Raw genomic sequence first — 13,155 nt, 5'->3', positions numbered from 1 at the left:
ATCACGCTGTTGATCCTGCCCCACCCCCGCTTCACACTGTGCTGAATGCATCCTGCAGCACAGTTGTAATGAACCAATTAGAACCGAAGAAGAAAGTGCAAAAGAAAAGAGCATTATGCCCCCAATTTATGTTTCTCGAGGGCAGCGATGGCGCTGCTCTTCTGTCTTTGGTGCCCTGATGCTTATTAGTGGGCTGTCTGTCCTATGACTCCCAATCAGAAGAACGGAATATTCTTTACTTACAGTGTTCATCACACAGAGCACTTTCAATTCCCCGATGCCATTTATCATTCATGTATTCATTCATTCCTCAAATATTTACTGAGATTTACTTTTTGTGCGAGGTACTTCCCACATGCTAGCCCTGAGTGACAGGGGACAACAGAGATTATTCTTCCCTTTGACAGATGACGATGATGGTGGTCATGGTGATGGTGATGATGGTGGTGATGATGATGATAGGGATGATGTGGTGACAATGGTGGTGATGGTGAAGATGATAGTGATGATGGTGATGATGTGATGATGGTGGTAGTGGTGGTGATGGTGAAGATGTGATGATTATGGTGATGATGAAGATGATAGTGATTATGGTGAAGATGATGGTGATGGTGGTGATAATGTGATGATGGTGGTGATGGTGAAGATGATGGTAAAGATGGTGATGATGTGATTATGGTAGTGATGGTGAAGATTATGGTGATGATGGTGATGGTGGTGATAGTTATGATGTGATGATGATGGTGATGATGTGATGTGATGATGATGGTGGTGATGGTGAAGATGATGGTGATGATGTGATGATGATAGTGGTGATGATGGTGATGATGTGATGTTGGTGATGGTGAAGATGACGGTGATGATGGTGGTGATGTAATGGTGATAGTGGTGATGATGATGGTGAAGACTGTGATGATGGTGGTGGTGATGTGATGATGATGGTGATGATGTTGAAGATGATGATGGTGATGATATTCATAGTAACAACAGTAACCCCAGCATTTACTGAGTCTCACTGGGCACTGATCTCCACCTTTACTCACTCTAACACCTTTAATCTTCACAACAAACCTAGACACAATTATTATCCCTTTTGACAAATGAGACAATTGAGACACAGAGAGCTTAAGTGACTTTCCCAAAGCCATGTTGCTAGTAAGTGCAGAGACAGGGTCAGACCCGACCAGTCATCTTGGTCACGGCCTTGCATCATGTGTTGGTCAAGAGAAAAACTGGACACTAAGGACAGGAGAGATTTAGTGATGAGACCGGGAGCTGAGTTGAACTGTGGTCGTTCCAGTCACCTTGTGAATCTCTCTTTAGGTGACAACAAGCCATAAATGATAACACAATCCATTCTCCCTGGGAGAAAATAAACCCTTAACCCTGCCAGGCGTTCAGGTATCATTTCTAGGATGCTAGTTGCAGAGTTCCTGAAAGACTGAGGTGGCGAGTTCCTCCTCCATGTCAGTCCTGGTGCAAGCTGCCCGCAGTCCACAGAGCGGCCCCCGCTGGGAGGTAACGATGCCTTGGCATCTTCCAGGCACCGTGAAGAGCCCTGGACCCTGCAGCTTTATGCCATCAAGTCAAAGCGTTGCCCTCTTCTTACCCTCCCAGGAGTCAAAGGTCCTTGGAGCCCCCACAGGAGAAAAACCTGCACAACCTTAATTAACAAAGAGATTTTTAAACACTTCCTGGGCTCCTGCAGATTTATAGGGAGGGTGAAATTAAACACCACCGCTAAAACTGGCTATCAGGGAATCTCGTTAGCACTAATGTTCATTTATAGTTTGACTTCCCAACATTTAATTCTTTTTTGGTGGGAGAGAGGGACTGACAATTTAAGACCCAGAAAGATGGTTTTACGACTGGTGCAGCTATAAATCAAACTTATAAAGTTCATAAAAATTGTTAAAATAAAAAATGGTTTAATAGGAATGTTTTATGGTCCATAACATTATTATAGCTGTTTTATTCCCTCTGCGTTAGGGGTTTAATTGGATCGCCACGATTCTGGGGATTCTCGATTTTTATTGGGTGGAGGCTAATCTTAAATCAAAATGGCCCCAAATGTCTTCAATATGGCGCCTCATTTATCAGCCTTCGCCCTGCAGGCTGGGTGCTGAGCCTCAGCCCCCTCACAGAGGACACGCAGACACCTTCTTTCTCTCTTGAGTCCCCAGGAGCGGCTGCCCTCTGGGGAAGCTCCTCAAGGTGGCCGAACCGTTTTAGGGCCCAGGCCAAAAGGAAATCAGGGCCAAAGGGAAAAATGGGCTCCAGACCAGGGTGTCTTGAAATAAAATCCCGAATTAGAATGCGATGAGAAGAACATGTGCGGTGGAACCCGACAGCCTGGTGACCAGCTTCGGCTCTATCGTATGCGAAGCGTGTGACCTTGAAGGCGGAGGCCCAGCCGCTCAGGGCTTCGGTTCCTCCTCTGTAAAATGGGGACAGTCATACGTAACTCACGGAACTGAAGGCCGGCTGGGCTACCCCAGCTCCCTCTAACAGAAACACAAGGCAAACCACCTGGATAACTTTACATTTTTTCACTAGTCACATTTAAAAAGTAAAGATGAACAGATGAACGTAATGTTACCAGTGTTGTCTCTAACACCACTGATCTAAAATAATTGTCACTGAAACACGTAATCAACGTCAGCGTTATTAATGAGGCAGTCTGTACACCTTTATTCAGGCTCCGTCATTGAAATTCGTGTGTCTTGTACATTTATAGCATACCTGAGCGCGAACACTTACAGGGCATCTCACTTTGGTCTAGTCCTATTGTAAGAATCCAACAGCTACCATACTGAGTAGGAGCAATGATTATTCCTAGCATTCCTCACCGCCTCACCCTCTACCCTACCTGTTCCATCAGCTTCTAGAAGCATCGACAGTTCCATTTCCCAAGGAACCGACAGCCACCTGCAGTGTCTCTCTCGTGTCCCCTCAGGTGTCAGACAGATCGGTGGTGGCCCTGGTCCCCAAGCAGACCTCCTCCTACAACATCCCCGCCTCCGCCAGCATCTCCCGGACGTCCATCAGCAGATACGGTGAGGAACGGAGGTGCAGCCTGGGCGGCCAGCGGCGTCTCCTGTGACTCCAGGGGCGGCTCCCCACCCCTGCTGACAGTGGGAGGCCAGCCGCAGCAGCGGCACAGGCAGTCACAGGAGGCCGGGACGGCCCGTCTCCTCGGGGCTATGGCCCCAGGCAGCACCATGAATCTTTCCTTCAATAGCCCAGGTCTGATGGAGGAGTCGGAAGGGCCCAGAACCAGGGAGGCCCTTGGGGGGGACGTTCACAGAACCCAGTCCCAGTGTATGCTTACTGTCCTGACTGAATCATTAACAACATCCCCCTTTAGCCCCCGGTGATACAGACCAAATAACTTCCCTGGTGGCGCAGACGGTAAAGAATCTGCCCGCAATGCGGGAGACCCAGGTTCGATTCCCTGGGTCTGGAAGATCCCCTGGAGAAGGAAATGGCAACCCGCTCCAGTATTCTTGCCTGGAGAATCCCGTGGACAGAGGAGCCTGGGGGGTATGGGGGCTACAGTCTATGGGGTCGCAGAGTCGGGCACAGAGTCGGGCACGACTGAGCGACTGACGCTTTCGCTTCACTTTCCCTCTGGCTCTCAGTAGTACCCCGATGTGGGCCACCCCCTCGGTTGGCCGCCCCAGCCCTTCCGCCCCTGCGTGCTGGGCCCCCGGTGCCCTCTGGGAATGAGGTTGAGGAGTTTCAGGTTCTCGTGCTGTTTCCTCTAGTTCTGGGTGGCGCTCGGCTTCGAGCGGTCCAGCCAAAGGATCTCTCAGGCCTGAAGCCAGCAGCTGCAGGAGGGGCTCAAGCAGCTCTGTATTCCGGGCCCTAAGTAAGAAGGAGCCTTGACTCCCGAGGAGGAGCTTTTCCGTTCACAGACCCTTAGAGTCCACACTTGAAGCAAAGCCGCTGTGAGAATATCTGGTTGGCATTCCACCTATTGATTGGTCTTTGCTGGAAGCATCAGGGAAGGATGTACTCCTGTATTCCCCAGGGCGACTCCAGCTCACAGAATTTCTAGATCCTTATTTTGGCAAAATGATTTCAGGGTGTCCTCACACCAGCCAAGGATCCCTAAAATAACCCGCCAAATCTGAAACCCCAAGGGCGCTCCCTTCCGATGGAAACCGGCTTGTTCTTAGCGAGGGCAGCAGGTGGGCGGGGATACTAGGAGGATTCTCCCAGCGAGGATGAGGAAACAGTCACTCACAGGCCTCCGCCGCCCCCTTCCCCTCAGACTCCTCCTTCAGATACACAGGCAGCCCCGACAGCCTGCGGTCTCGGGCCCCCATGATCACCCCGGACCTGGAGAGCGGGGTCAAGGTGTGGCATCTGGTGAAGAACCACGACCACGGGGACCAGAAGGAGGGGGACCGGGGCAGCAAGATGGTGTCTGAGATCTACCTGACCCGGCTGCTGGCCACCAAGGTAACAGCCCTGCTCCGCCCCGGCCCAGGGAGGGCACCTCGGAGGTGCGTCCTGCCCCAGCCCCTACCCGGCCCGAGGCATGGGAAGGATGCCACGGGGGCTGCCCCTCAAGGGGACCCACCCGGACAAGGAGGGCCTCGTCCTGGGGCACGCTTCCCTGGAGAGCAGGCCACCACTGTCCTCTACCCTGCAGCAAAAATCACAGTGATCCACCCGGCTCACTCCATAGGCCCCCCATTACTCCTCAGAGGACCAGTGCTCTGGCTTCTGGCTCCCCATGCCCCTCAGGAAGATACTGGGGCTTTTATTGGTAAATATGGGATGGGTGGATATGCCGTCTTCCTCCATCAGTGCCTTCTCTGCCCACACTGGGGGGAAAAGCATGAAGGCCTGGTCCGTCTGGTAATCTAAGAGAAAGGTTCCCCTTCCCCATTCCATCACGTGCATGCGTGCTAAGTCACTTCAGTCAGGCCCAACTCTTTGCAACTCCATGGGCTGTAGCTCTCCAGGCTCCTCTGTCCATGGGATTCTCCAGGCAAGAATCCTGGAGTGGGCTGCCATTTGCTCCTCCAGGGGGTCTTCCTGACCCAGGGATCAAACCAGCATCTCTTGAGTCTCTTGCATTGGCAGGTGAGTTCTCTACCACTAGCCACCTGGGAAGCCATCTCATCTACCTCCCCAAATGCTGACAGAAGTTGAGATCTAAAGCAGTCTTCCAGCCTCCCTAGCAGAGAACAGTATACCTATAAGCGTAACAACCATATATAGCTTGTATTTGACAGGACTCTCCTCCACTGATCCCATAGAAATGCTGCTGAAATTCTTATACAGTGGCATCTCAGACTTGTTCCCTGAAGTGTCACAGAAATACACCATCAGAGAATGTGTCTCAAATTTTGATTCGAATAATATGCTGATAAGAGACCAGACTTCCCAAGTGACTCAGTGGTAAAGAATCCATCTGCCAGATCAGGAGCTGCAGGAGATGTGGCTTTTATCCCTGGGTGGGGAAGATCCCTAGGAGGAGGGCATGGCAACCCACTTCAGTGTTCTTGCCTGGAGATCCCACAGACAGACAGAGGGGCCTGGTGGGTTATAGCGCTCGGGGTTGCAAAGAGTTGGACACAACTTGGCAACTGCTTGCTCACAAAGAGACACCAAAAGGTTGGACATTTACTGACCTTCAGAGATATTTCTTGAACCTGCGAACTGTGGGCCCCAGGCCCAGCCTGGGCCCTGCCCCCTCCCGATACCCTCCAAGGCCCCGTGATCAGGGCTGTGCCTGAGCCTTCCCGGATCTGTGCCCTTCGCCCAGTCCTCGGTGCAGACCCCACTTATCCCAGGCTGCTAACACAGTGAGCCCTTTCACACCTTCCTGCCAGACGCTCTGCGGTCCTCCCCTGCCCCTGCTGGGAGGGCCCCAGTCCTCTGGCTGGTTCTTTAGACGCCCTCTCACACCAGCCTGTGCCCCTCACCCGCTGTGGGACGCCTGAGCTCAGAGCACTTGCTGTCTTCCATCAAACTCCCCCTGCCCACGCCCACCAGGCAGGGACAAAAGCGTAAATGTGCATGTGGCTCCCGCTTGGAGGAGCTTCTTCCCGGAAATCTGCGGCCCATCAGTCCTTCCCACCTCCCCGACACCCCAACAGGACCCTCCCTCCCCAACCGTGCTGTCTGCACAGCCTGGCATCGCAGACAGACTTCCGAGGCAGGCTCGGTCCAAGCAAGGCACCACCTGGCCCGTGCGCCTGCTGCCGCCCCGCTGCCCGCGCCTCACCCTCTCCCACCGCCCCTCCCCCAGGGCACCCTGCAGAAGTTCGTGGACGACTTGTTCGAGACCCTGTTCAGCACGGTGCACCGGGGCAGTGCGCTCCCCCTGGCCATCAAGTACATGTTTGACTTCCTGGACGAGCAGGCGGACAGACACAGCATCCACGACACGGACGTGCGGCACACCTGGAAGAGCAACTGGTAAACCCTGGGCAGCCCAGGGCGGGGCGTGGGGGCCAGCAGGGGCCAGGGAGGCGGGGCGGGAGCCTGTTCTCAGCCGCAGCTGGGTCACCCGAGGCTCCTAGGACAAACAGACACTCGGCAGAGCCGACGTGGCCCCCAGGCGGGGCCCGCCCGGCACAGGGCCCAGCCCCAGGACACAGGCACACTCACGCTCCCGCCCTTTCAGGCTGAGATCCTCCCCCAGGCCGCGCCTCCTCCTCCTCTCTGACCTGTGGTTCTCGGAAAAGGCAGCCGGGGAACCCATACACAGAGCCACATCCTAGACCACCCGAGCAACAGGCCAGGCCGTGCGGGCCTCCCGAGCACAGCGGAGTCTCGGGCGCGTCCTGACACGGCGAGAGCCCTGCACTAAACTCAGACCCCAGGGAAGCCTGGCCAGTGCTGGGGAGAGCTTGCACTTGCCGTGGACTTGAGCCCCCCAACGAGAGGAGGCCGTTGCACACACGACCCATTACGGCCGCGTGATTACCCAGGCACCTCGGCTGTCAGGGAAGCCGCAGGCAGGAGGTCCCGCGGGCCTGACTCCGTCCCTGGGGCGGCCCTCCGCGGGCAGACCCAGCAGGGGGAGAGACGGCTTCCCCGGGCCCTTCGCACAAGACGTCTCTCTGCTGGGTTTTGAACCTGAATCACAGACCACGCTGAAGATGGGCCCTCAGGTCCCACCGGGCCTGCCCAAGAGCCGGAGCACAGACCTTCCCCTAGGAAGGAGCGCAGAGAGGGCAGAGAGGAGGCCAGGCCTGGGGTTGGGCAGGCCGCCCACACAGCTGTCTGGACTCAGCCCTCTCCTCGGAAAACAGAGCCGGCACAGATGGGCCCCGGCTGTTATTTAGGAATCCAAAGTCTTAGCAACCAGCCAAACACTGGGGGGAGAACCCGGCCCCAGACCCCACCTATTCCTCCCTTTCCGGGGTCTTGTGGCTGCCAAGCCCTCCAGAGGCCGCAGCTTTTGATCACAGCGGAGCGAAACGAAGAGGCTCTGGTGGTCTCGGGGTGTGGAGCCCCCCAGGGCAGGTCCCTGAGACCGGCCTTTCGTCCGCATTCCCAGGGCCCGGGCCGCGGCTATTCCATAGCTTTGGAGCTCCCCCGCACCGCCACCCCCAGCCCGGCCCAGCGTGATTTCAAGGACATCAAGAGAAAGTTCTGGAGTGTCCTCCTCTCTGTTCCTTCTGTTTCTGGCCAAGTCATAGAAACACCCTCCCCTGGGGTTGTAGCGGGGAGAGTCCCCTTAGCCAGACCTCAGATACCCAGTGTCCAAGGAGAGAACACTGGAAGTTTCCAGAGCTGCCGGGGGAAGGGAAGGTGGGCCAGAGGAGCCACGTCTCCGCCCAGGCCACCTCCAGGTTAAATGAAAGAGCCCCCAATTCACTGCACAGATAGGTGGAAATCCTAATGGAAGGCCTTGCCTCTGGGCAAAACTGATCTTTCCCAACACTTGGCATGGGGTGTGGAGACATTTGGGAAAGTCTAGGTCCAGGAGAGTCAAGAGACAGGAAGGAGAGAGGGAGAGGAGGTCGGCCCAGAGGACAAGAGGCGGACAGAGCTCATTGCACCAAGGAGCCCAAAGAGTTAAGGGCCGGCGGGCGGCTGGAGAGGAGGGCCAAGTTGGAAAAGGCCACAGAAACAGCAGCTGTTCTGGTTTTGAAGGGGAATAAATGGGCTTATCCTCCTCACGGCCAAGGGAGCAGAGAAAACGCATTCTCCTCCGATTATAAATTCCCCGAGTCACAGAAAGAATTCTCCTAACAACTGATGAGTTGCTCTCGGGGTGGGAAAAACTCGGAGCCCCAGCGAGTCATTCCCAGCGTGCCAACAATGGCCTCCTCTTCTGCCTCTGCCCCTGCCCAGAGCCGAGAACGCCCTGGGGAGCGCCCTGAAAGAGCTGCCCCCAGGGGAGCCCATTCCTCCGCCCAGCCCGGCAGGGCCAGCCCTGGGAAGCGGCCGGCTGGCCCGGCTGGGCGGGGAACCCAGGTGGGGCCTTTGTGCCCACTCCGAGGCTGGGGCTGCCGCCCCGTCCTTCCCGACAATGGCCGCGGGCACCAGGAAGGGGCCTCTGGGAGCCTGCGGGCTTTGTCTGAGGCTCTGAGAAAGCGCTGCAGGCCCTCTGGGCTTGGGTTCCCCCGGGGGCACAGGGGTCTTTGGCAAAGACCTCCAGGAGGGAGCCAAGCCGCCCACGCCCGCCTTGGAGCTGTTGAAGGACGAGGTCAGTGCCCCGTTAGGGCACAGTGGGGCTCCTTCTCTTCCAGTGTCAGTCAAAGCTCAGGCTAAATTAGCAGCCCTGGCTGGACCGGTTTTCTGTGATTCCATTCCTCACCCTTCGGAGAAAATTGTGCACTGGTGGGGTTGGGAGGAACGTTAGTGGACGGCATGGAGCCGGGCCCGGATGCAACCCTCAGAGACCCCTCTGCCCTCTCCTCCAGCCTCCCTCTGCGCTTCTGGGTGAACGTGATCAAGAACCCGCAGTTCGTGTTCGACATCCACAAGAGCAGCATCACGGACGCCTGCCTCTCCGTGGTGGCCCAGACCTTCATGGACTCCTGCTCGACCTCAGAGCACCGGCTGGGCAAGGACTCCCCTTCCAACAAGCTGCTCTATGCCAAGGACATCCCCAGCTACAAGAGCTGGGTGGAGAGGTCAGTAGCATCCTGAGGACCAGCCCAGCCCCCAGTACCTGCTTCATTCCCTCCTCTGGGCACCACTGACCAAGGACTCAAAGCCATGCTTGTGGTCCCTTCCAGATCTCAAGCTCATCTTTTTCTCCCTTGCCTAGAATTCCTGCTGGGGGAGGAAAGGGGAGCTTGGCACCCTCTGAGTCCGATTTAGCATTCTGATCACCCTTTACCGAGCACATGCTAAGCAGCCAGCACTTTGATGAAGACATTGTATGTATCGTCTTACTAAAATACCCAGCAGAGCTGTGAAGTAGGCCTTATTGGCATCCCCTTTTCACTGAGGAGGCCACTGAAGCAGAGATGCCAAGTGACTTACCCAAGGACACACAGCTAGCAGGGCGCTGAACTGGAATGTGAATACTGAGAGTCTGGTCACAGCACTGCAGACTCTGGGCTGAGGGAGAACAAGTCTCCAGGCCCCAAACTCAGCTTGAGAGCAGAGGCTAGAGCAAGCTTCATTAGAAGAGAAACAGGGAAGCAGCCTGGGTACACCCATCCTCTCCAGGGTCCTGGGGTCAGAGTACGGATAGGCGAGCCTTTGCTGAGCCCCTCACCAAGGAGCCTGTCCTCTCTCCGGCAGATACTATGCAGACATCGCCAAGCTCCCCGCCATCAGCGACCAGGACATGAACGCCTACCTCGCCGAGCAGTCCCGCCTGCATGCCGTGGAGTTCAACATGCTGAGTGCCCTCAATGAGATCTACTCGTACGTCAGCAAGTACAGTGAAGAGGTGAGGCAGAAACCCACACCGAGGGGCCCCACAGGTCAGCCAGAAAGCCGGGTTCCATCCGCAAGCAGCAGCAGTGGATGGTAATCCCGAAAACACTCAGAGTCAAAAAGTCACCCGCTCTTCCTTTGGAAGGCAACCTATCCTCTCCCGCTTCATCCTGTGCTTTCTTACACCTTGTGTTGTATCGTCTTTGTTGTTAATGCAATACGTAGTACTTTTGTTGAATGTTGTCATTGTTGCCCAGTTCAAAGTAGATGATGAATTTCATCCCTTCTGAAACAGCAGATCAGACTATTCTTTGCAGTTGGGCAGAAGCTGTCAGCTGAACTATTTCAGACAGACAGGTGGACATGGCTAGATCCTGAAGAGAATGACTTCAGGACAACAAGTCATGTATCAGTGACGTATCTGAAAACAGTAATAGTAGTGGTAGTCATAGTAATAGCCAACACCTACACAGCACTTCCTGTATGCCAAATGTTTTAAAAGCTTTAGATAAATACATGCACACACACACATACGTATATCATACACCTGTCCAGGTAATCATCTGCATTGTTTAGAGTTGTGTCCGTTGGGCAGGGTGGAAAGGCAGATGGAAGGATGAAGGGTGTGGGGAAAGCAGTCTGCATGCTGAGCGCTGAGCCTGCCCCACCGTTGTTTTCGTCCCTCAGCTCATCGGGGCGCTGGAGCAGGACGAGCAGGCGCGGCGCCAGCGGCTGGCGTACAAGGTGGAGCAGCTCATCCATGCCATGTCCATTGAGAGCTGAGAGGTGGAGCCTCCCATTCCTGGGAAGAGGGACCCACAAACGCTGTCACACTGGGCGTCTCAGAAGGAAGGACAAGTGAAGGGGGTCAGGCCCCAGAACTTGCTGTCCCCTGAGACCCTAACCCCGGGGAGAGGGGAGGGCCCCTCTCCCCACGCCAGCCAAGTTTCGTCCCAGCTGGTCCCTGCAGGGAGAGACCAGGGGCATCACACCCACGACAAGAGGGACGCAGGGGCACGGAGAAGGTGGTTCTTCAAGCTGAGAGGCGCATCTGGATACGGTTCTGCCTCTGTGACTGCTGCTTTGCATGAAAACTCATTTGATGTATATTGGGGAAATAATGAGAACTTTATTTAATTTTTTTTTTTTAAGAAAAAGGAAAACCAGAAATAAAACAAAAAACCTCCCTGGTCATCCCGTCCAACTTTGGTTTAATTCTGCTTTCTGTCCCCCTTCCTTCTTTTGGTCCCGTCCCTCCTTCCTCACACAACTCCTGGTTCCCAACAACTGGAAAAAAAGCCTACAAAAAGATGCTGAGAGAAAATTACTGTTTCCTTGCCCTTGAAATCTTTGTCTAAGGAGTGAGGAGGAGAAGAATGAGCACAAGTTGACACCAAACAGTCCGAAGGAAGACAGGCCAATGAAGTCAGAAGAGGTGGGGAAGGTGGGACTTGCACAAACGGGAGAGCCACTGGGCTCCACCCTGCTGAGCTTGACATCCGCGCATCCGTACGTTCTCTTCTCCAGTGGACGTGTGTGTCTCAAGAGCACTGAGGCTTCTTGCTCCTGTTTGGTTGGTTTCTTTAAACCCAAACCTCAACAAGCAAGGAGCTGGTTTTGGTACTTTTCCTTTGGGTTTCCCTACAGTGACTACCAGACATGAGAGCTGGGCCTCTCCCAGAGGGGACACCTGGTCTCCCGAAGGACCCTGGGCAGCTCTGCCTTATATCCATCCCCATCGTAAACCAGGCTCCCCGGGGGCAGGGCCCTGGAGGATCGCGGGCCAGGCCTCCAGAGGTTCCGTTCGGGATCCGACTGGGGGACATGGGCTTTCAGACTCTGCTCCAGTCTGCCCATGGTTTCTTATGATTAAAAAGAAAACAAAATTCAAACACTTGTTTACAGCAAGCAATACTTGAAGAGCATAGGTTCAAGAAGCTGCAGTATTTATTGTTGTGCTTTCTTTGTTTTATTCTCTCGTGCCTAGAGAGGGGAGACGACCCTTCACTCGTGTGTGGATGCTCCTGGTGGTCTGAGCACGGGCCACAGTAGAGAGGACTGTAGCATCCCCAGGCTGCGTCTTCTGCCTCCCTCCCTCCCTCTGCCTCTCGCGTCCTCATGAGTTCGAAGGACAAGTGGGTGGCTTCTCACTGGGCTTCTGTCTTTCCTGCTGACACCTAAATCCGTGGATGCCCAGCCGTCTTGAGTGTAGTTTCCAGACAAAGAGACCAAAGCTCCATGCCCTGATCCAGAGGCCGCGTGGAAGGCAGTGGGGGCATCCTGGGGAAGGACCGCCCCCACCAACACTGGTGCAGGGCCCTGTGATCGGACCACCAGCTTCCAGGCCTCCCACCCTGGCGCGGATCCAAGCAGCCAGCTCCAAGTTCTCTGCAGGCAGCCGCGGAGGGAGTGGGAAGGACAAGAGGAAGGCAAGGTATGGGAAGAGAGGCCGCTGGAGAGGCCCCGTCTGCCCTGCCCTGCGAGGGGCTGCAGTGCTGGGGGTGGGCGCGGGGAGAGAGCAGACCAGGGTCACTTCCTCTGTAATTAGCTCTGGGCCCTGGCTCCTCTGGGCCCGGATTTACCCCCAGACCCTTCCAGTTTCCAGAGACACTGCTGACCGCACTGCATTGCCAGGAAGGGGCCGGGGGAGGGGGAGCTCAGAAGGCTGGCTCCCACGGCTGGCGTGTGGCTTTGGATCGGCTGGCGTGTGGCTTTGGATCGCCATGCTCACCGCGCAGCAGACATCACCGGGTCGCCTCAGCTCCGGTTTCTTGCCTGAATGCGGCTGACAAATGGGACAAGAAAAGCTTCAGCAAAATACTCAGGAAATGCGCTGTTTTCATTATAATTCACAACCAGCCATGCCAGGACCGCTTCCTTCTGATAATCCACTTCTGCTAAAAGTTTCTCTGGGCCCTGCTAATAGCTGAAAGAAATCCTAATGACTGGCCTTCTGCACTAAGCCAAAGTGTTTGCCCTTCGTAGCACCCAAAGCTTATCAGCTCAGAGCCCACGATGTAAGATGAAAGGCGAGGAGATACTGGCAAGGGGAGCATGAGCGGGGGGCTCTGTGCTGCCCACAGAAGAGTTCAGCCCCTCCCCTCATTTGCTTCTGAGCTCCGAAAGAAGGTGGTCCGGTCACACCGCTGCTTAGACCGGCACCTCGGGCTTTGCTCCACCAAGAAGTAAAAGCTAGACATCTCAGCTGCGTCATGACCAATCCTGACCTCTGTGCGTCTACCCACTGTTTCCCAGCAGCTACCTTTGGTGACCACTCACCACCCCTGG

At 55.3% G+C, this 13,155-nt stretch overlaps 1 protein-coding gene across 1 annotated transcript in view; it reads left to right on the top strand.

Annotated features, from left to right (window-relative positions):
• PLXNA2 (plexin A2) overlaps positions 1-11,061 on the top strand; it is a 226,216-nt gene extending 215,155 nt beyond the window's left edge. The window contains exons 27-32 of the mRNA XM_070473856.1: positions 2,957-3,056; positions 4,277-4,467; positions 6,269-6,438; positions 8,898-9,110; positions 9,730-9,880; positions 10,555-11,061. Of these exons, the coding sequence (XP_070329957.1) occupies positions 2,957-3,056; positions 4,277-4,467; positions 6,269-6,438; positions 8,898-9,110; positions 9,730-9,880; positions 10,555-10,650 (921 nt within the window). The 3' untranslated portion in view covers positions 10,651-11,061. The remainder of the gene's footprint in view (positions 1-2,956; positions 3,057-4,276; positions 4,468-6,268; positions 6,439-8,897; positions 9,111-9,729; positions 9,881-10,554) is intronic.
• Positions 11,062-13,155: the final 2,094 nt, after the last annotated feature.

Source organism: Odocoileus virginianus, chromosome 11, assembly GCF_023699985.2.
Source record: "Odocoileus virginianus isolate 20LAN1187 ecotype Illinois chromosome 11, Ovbor_1.2, whole genome shotgun sequence".
NCBI lineage: Eukaryota > Metazoa > Chordata > Mammalia > Artiodactyla > Cervidae > Odocoileus > Odocoileus virginianus.
The sequence above is the reverse complement of the archived record's forward strand: the minus strand, read 5'-3'. Positions and strand labels throughout refer to the sequence as shown.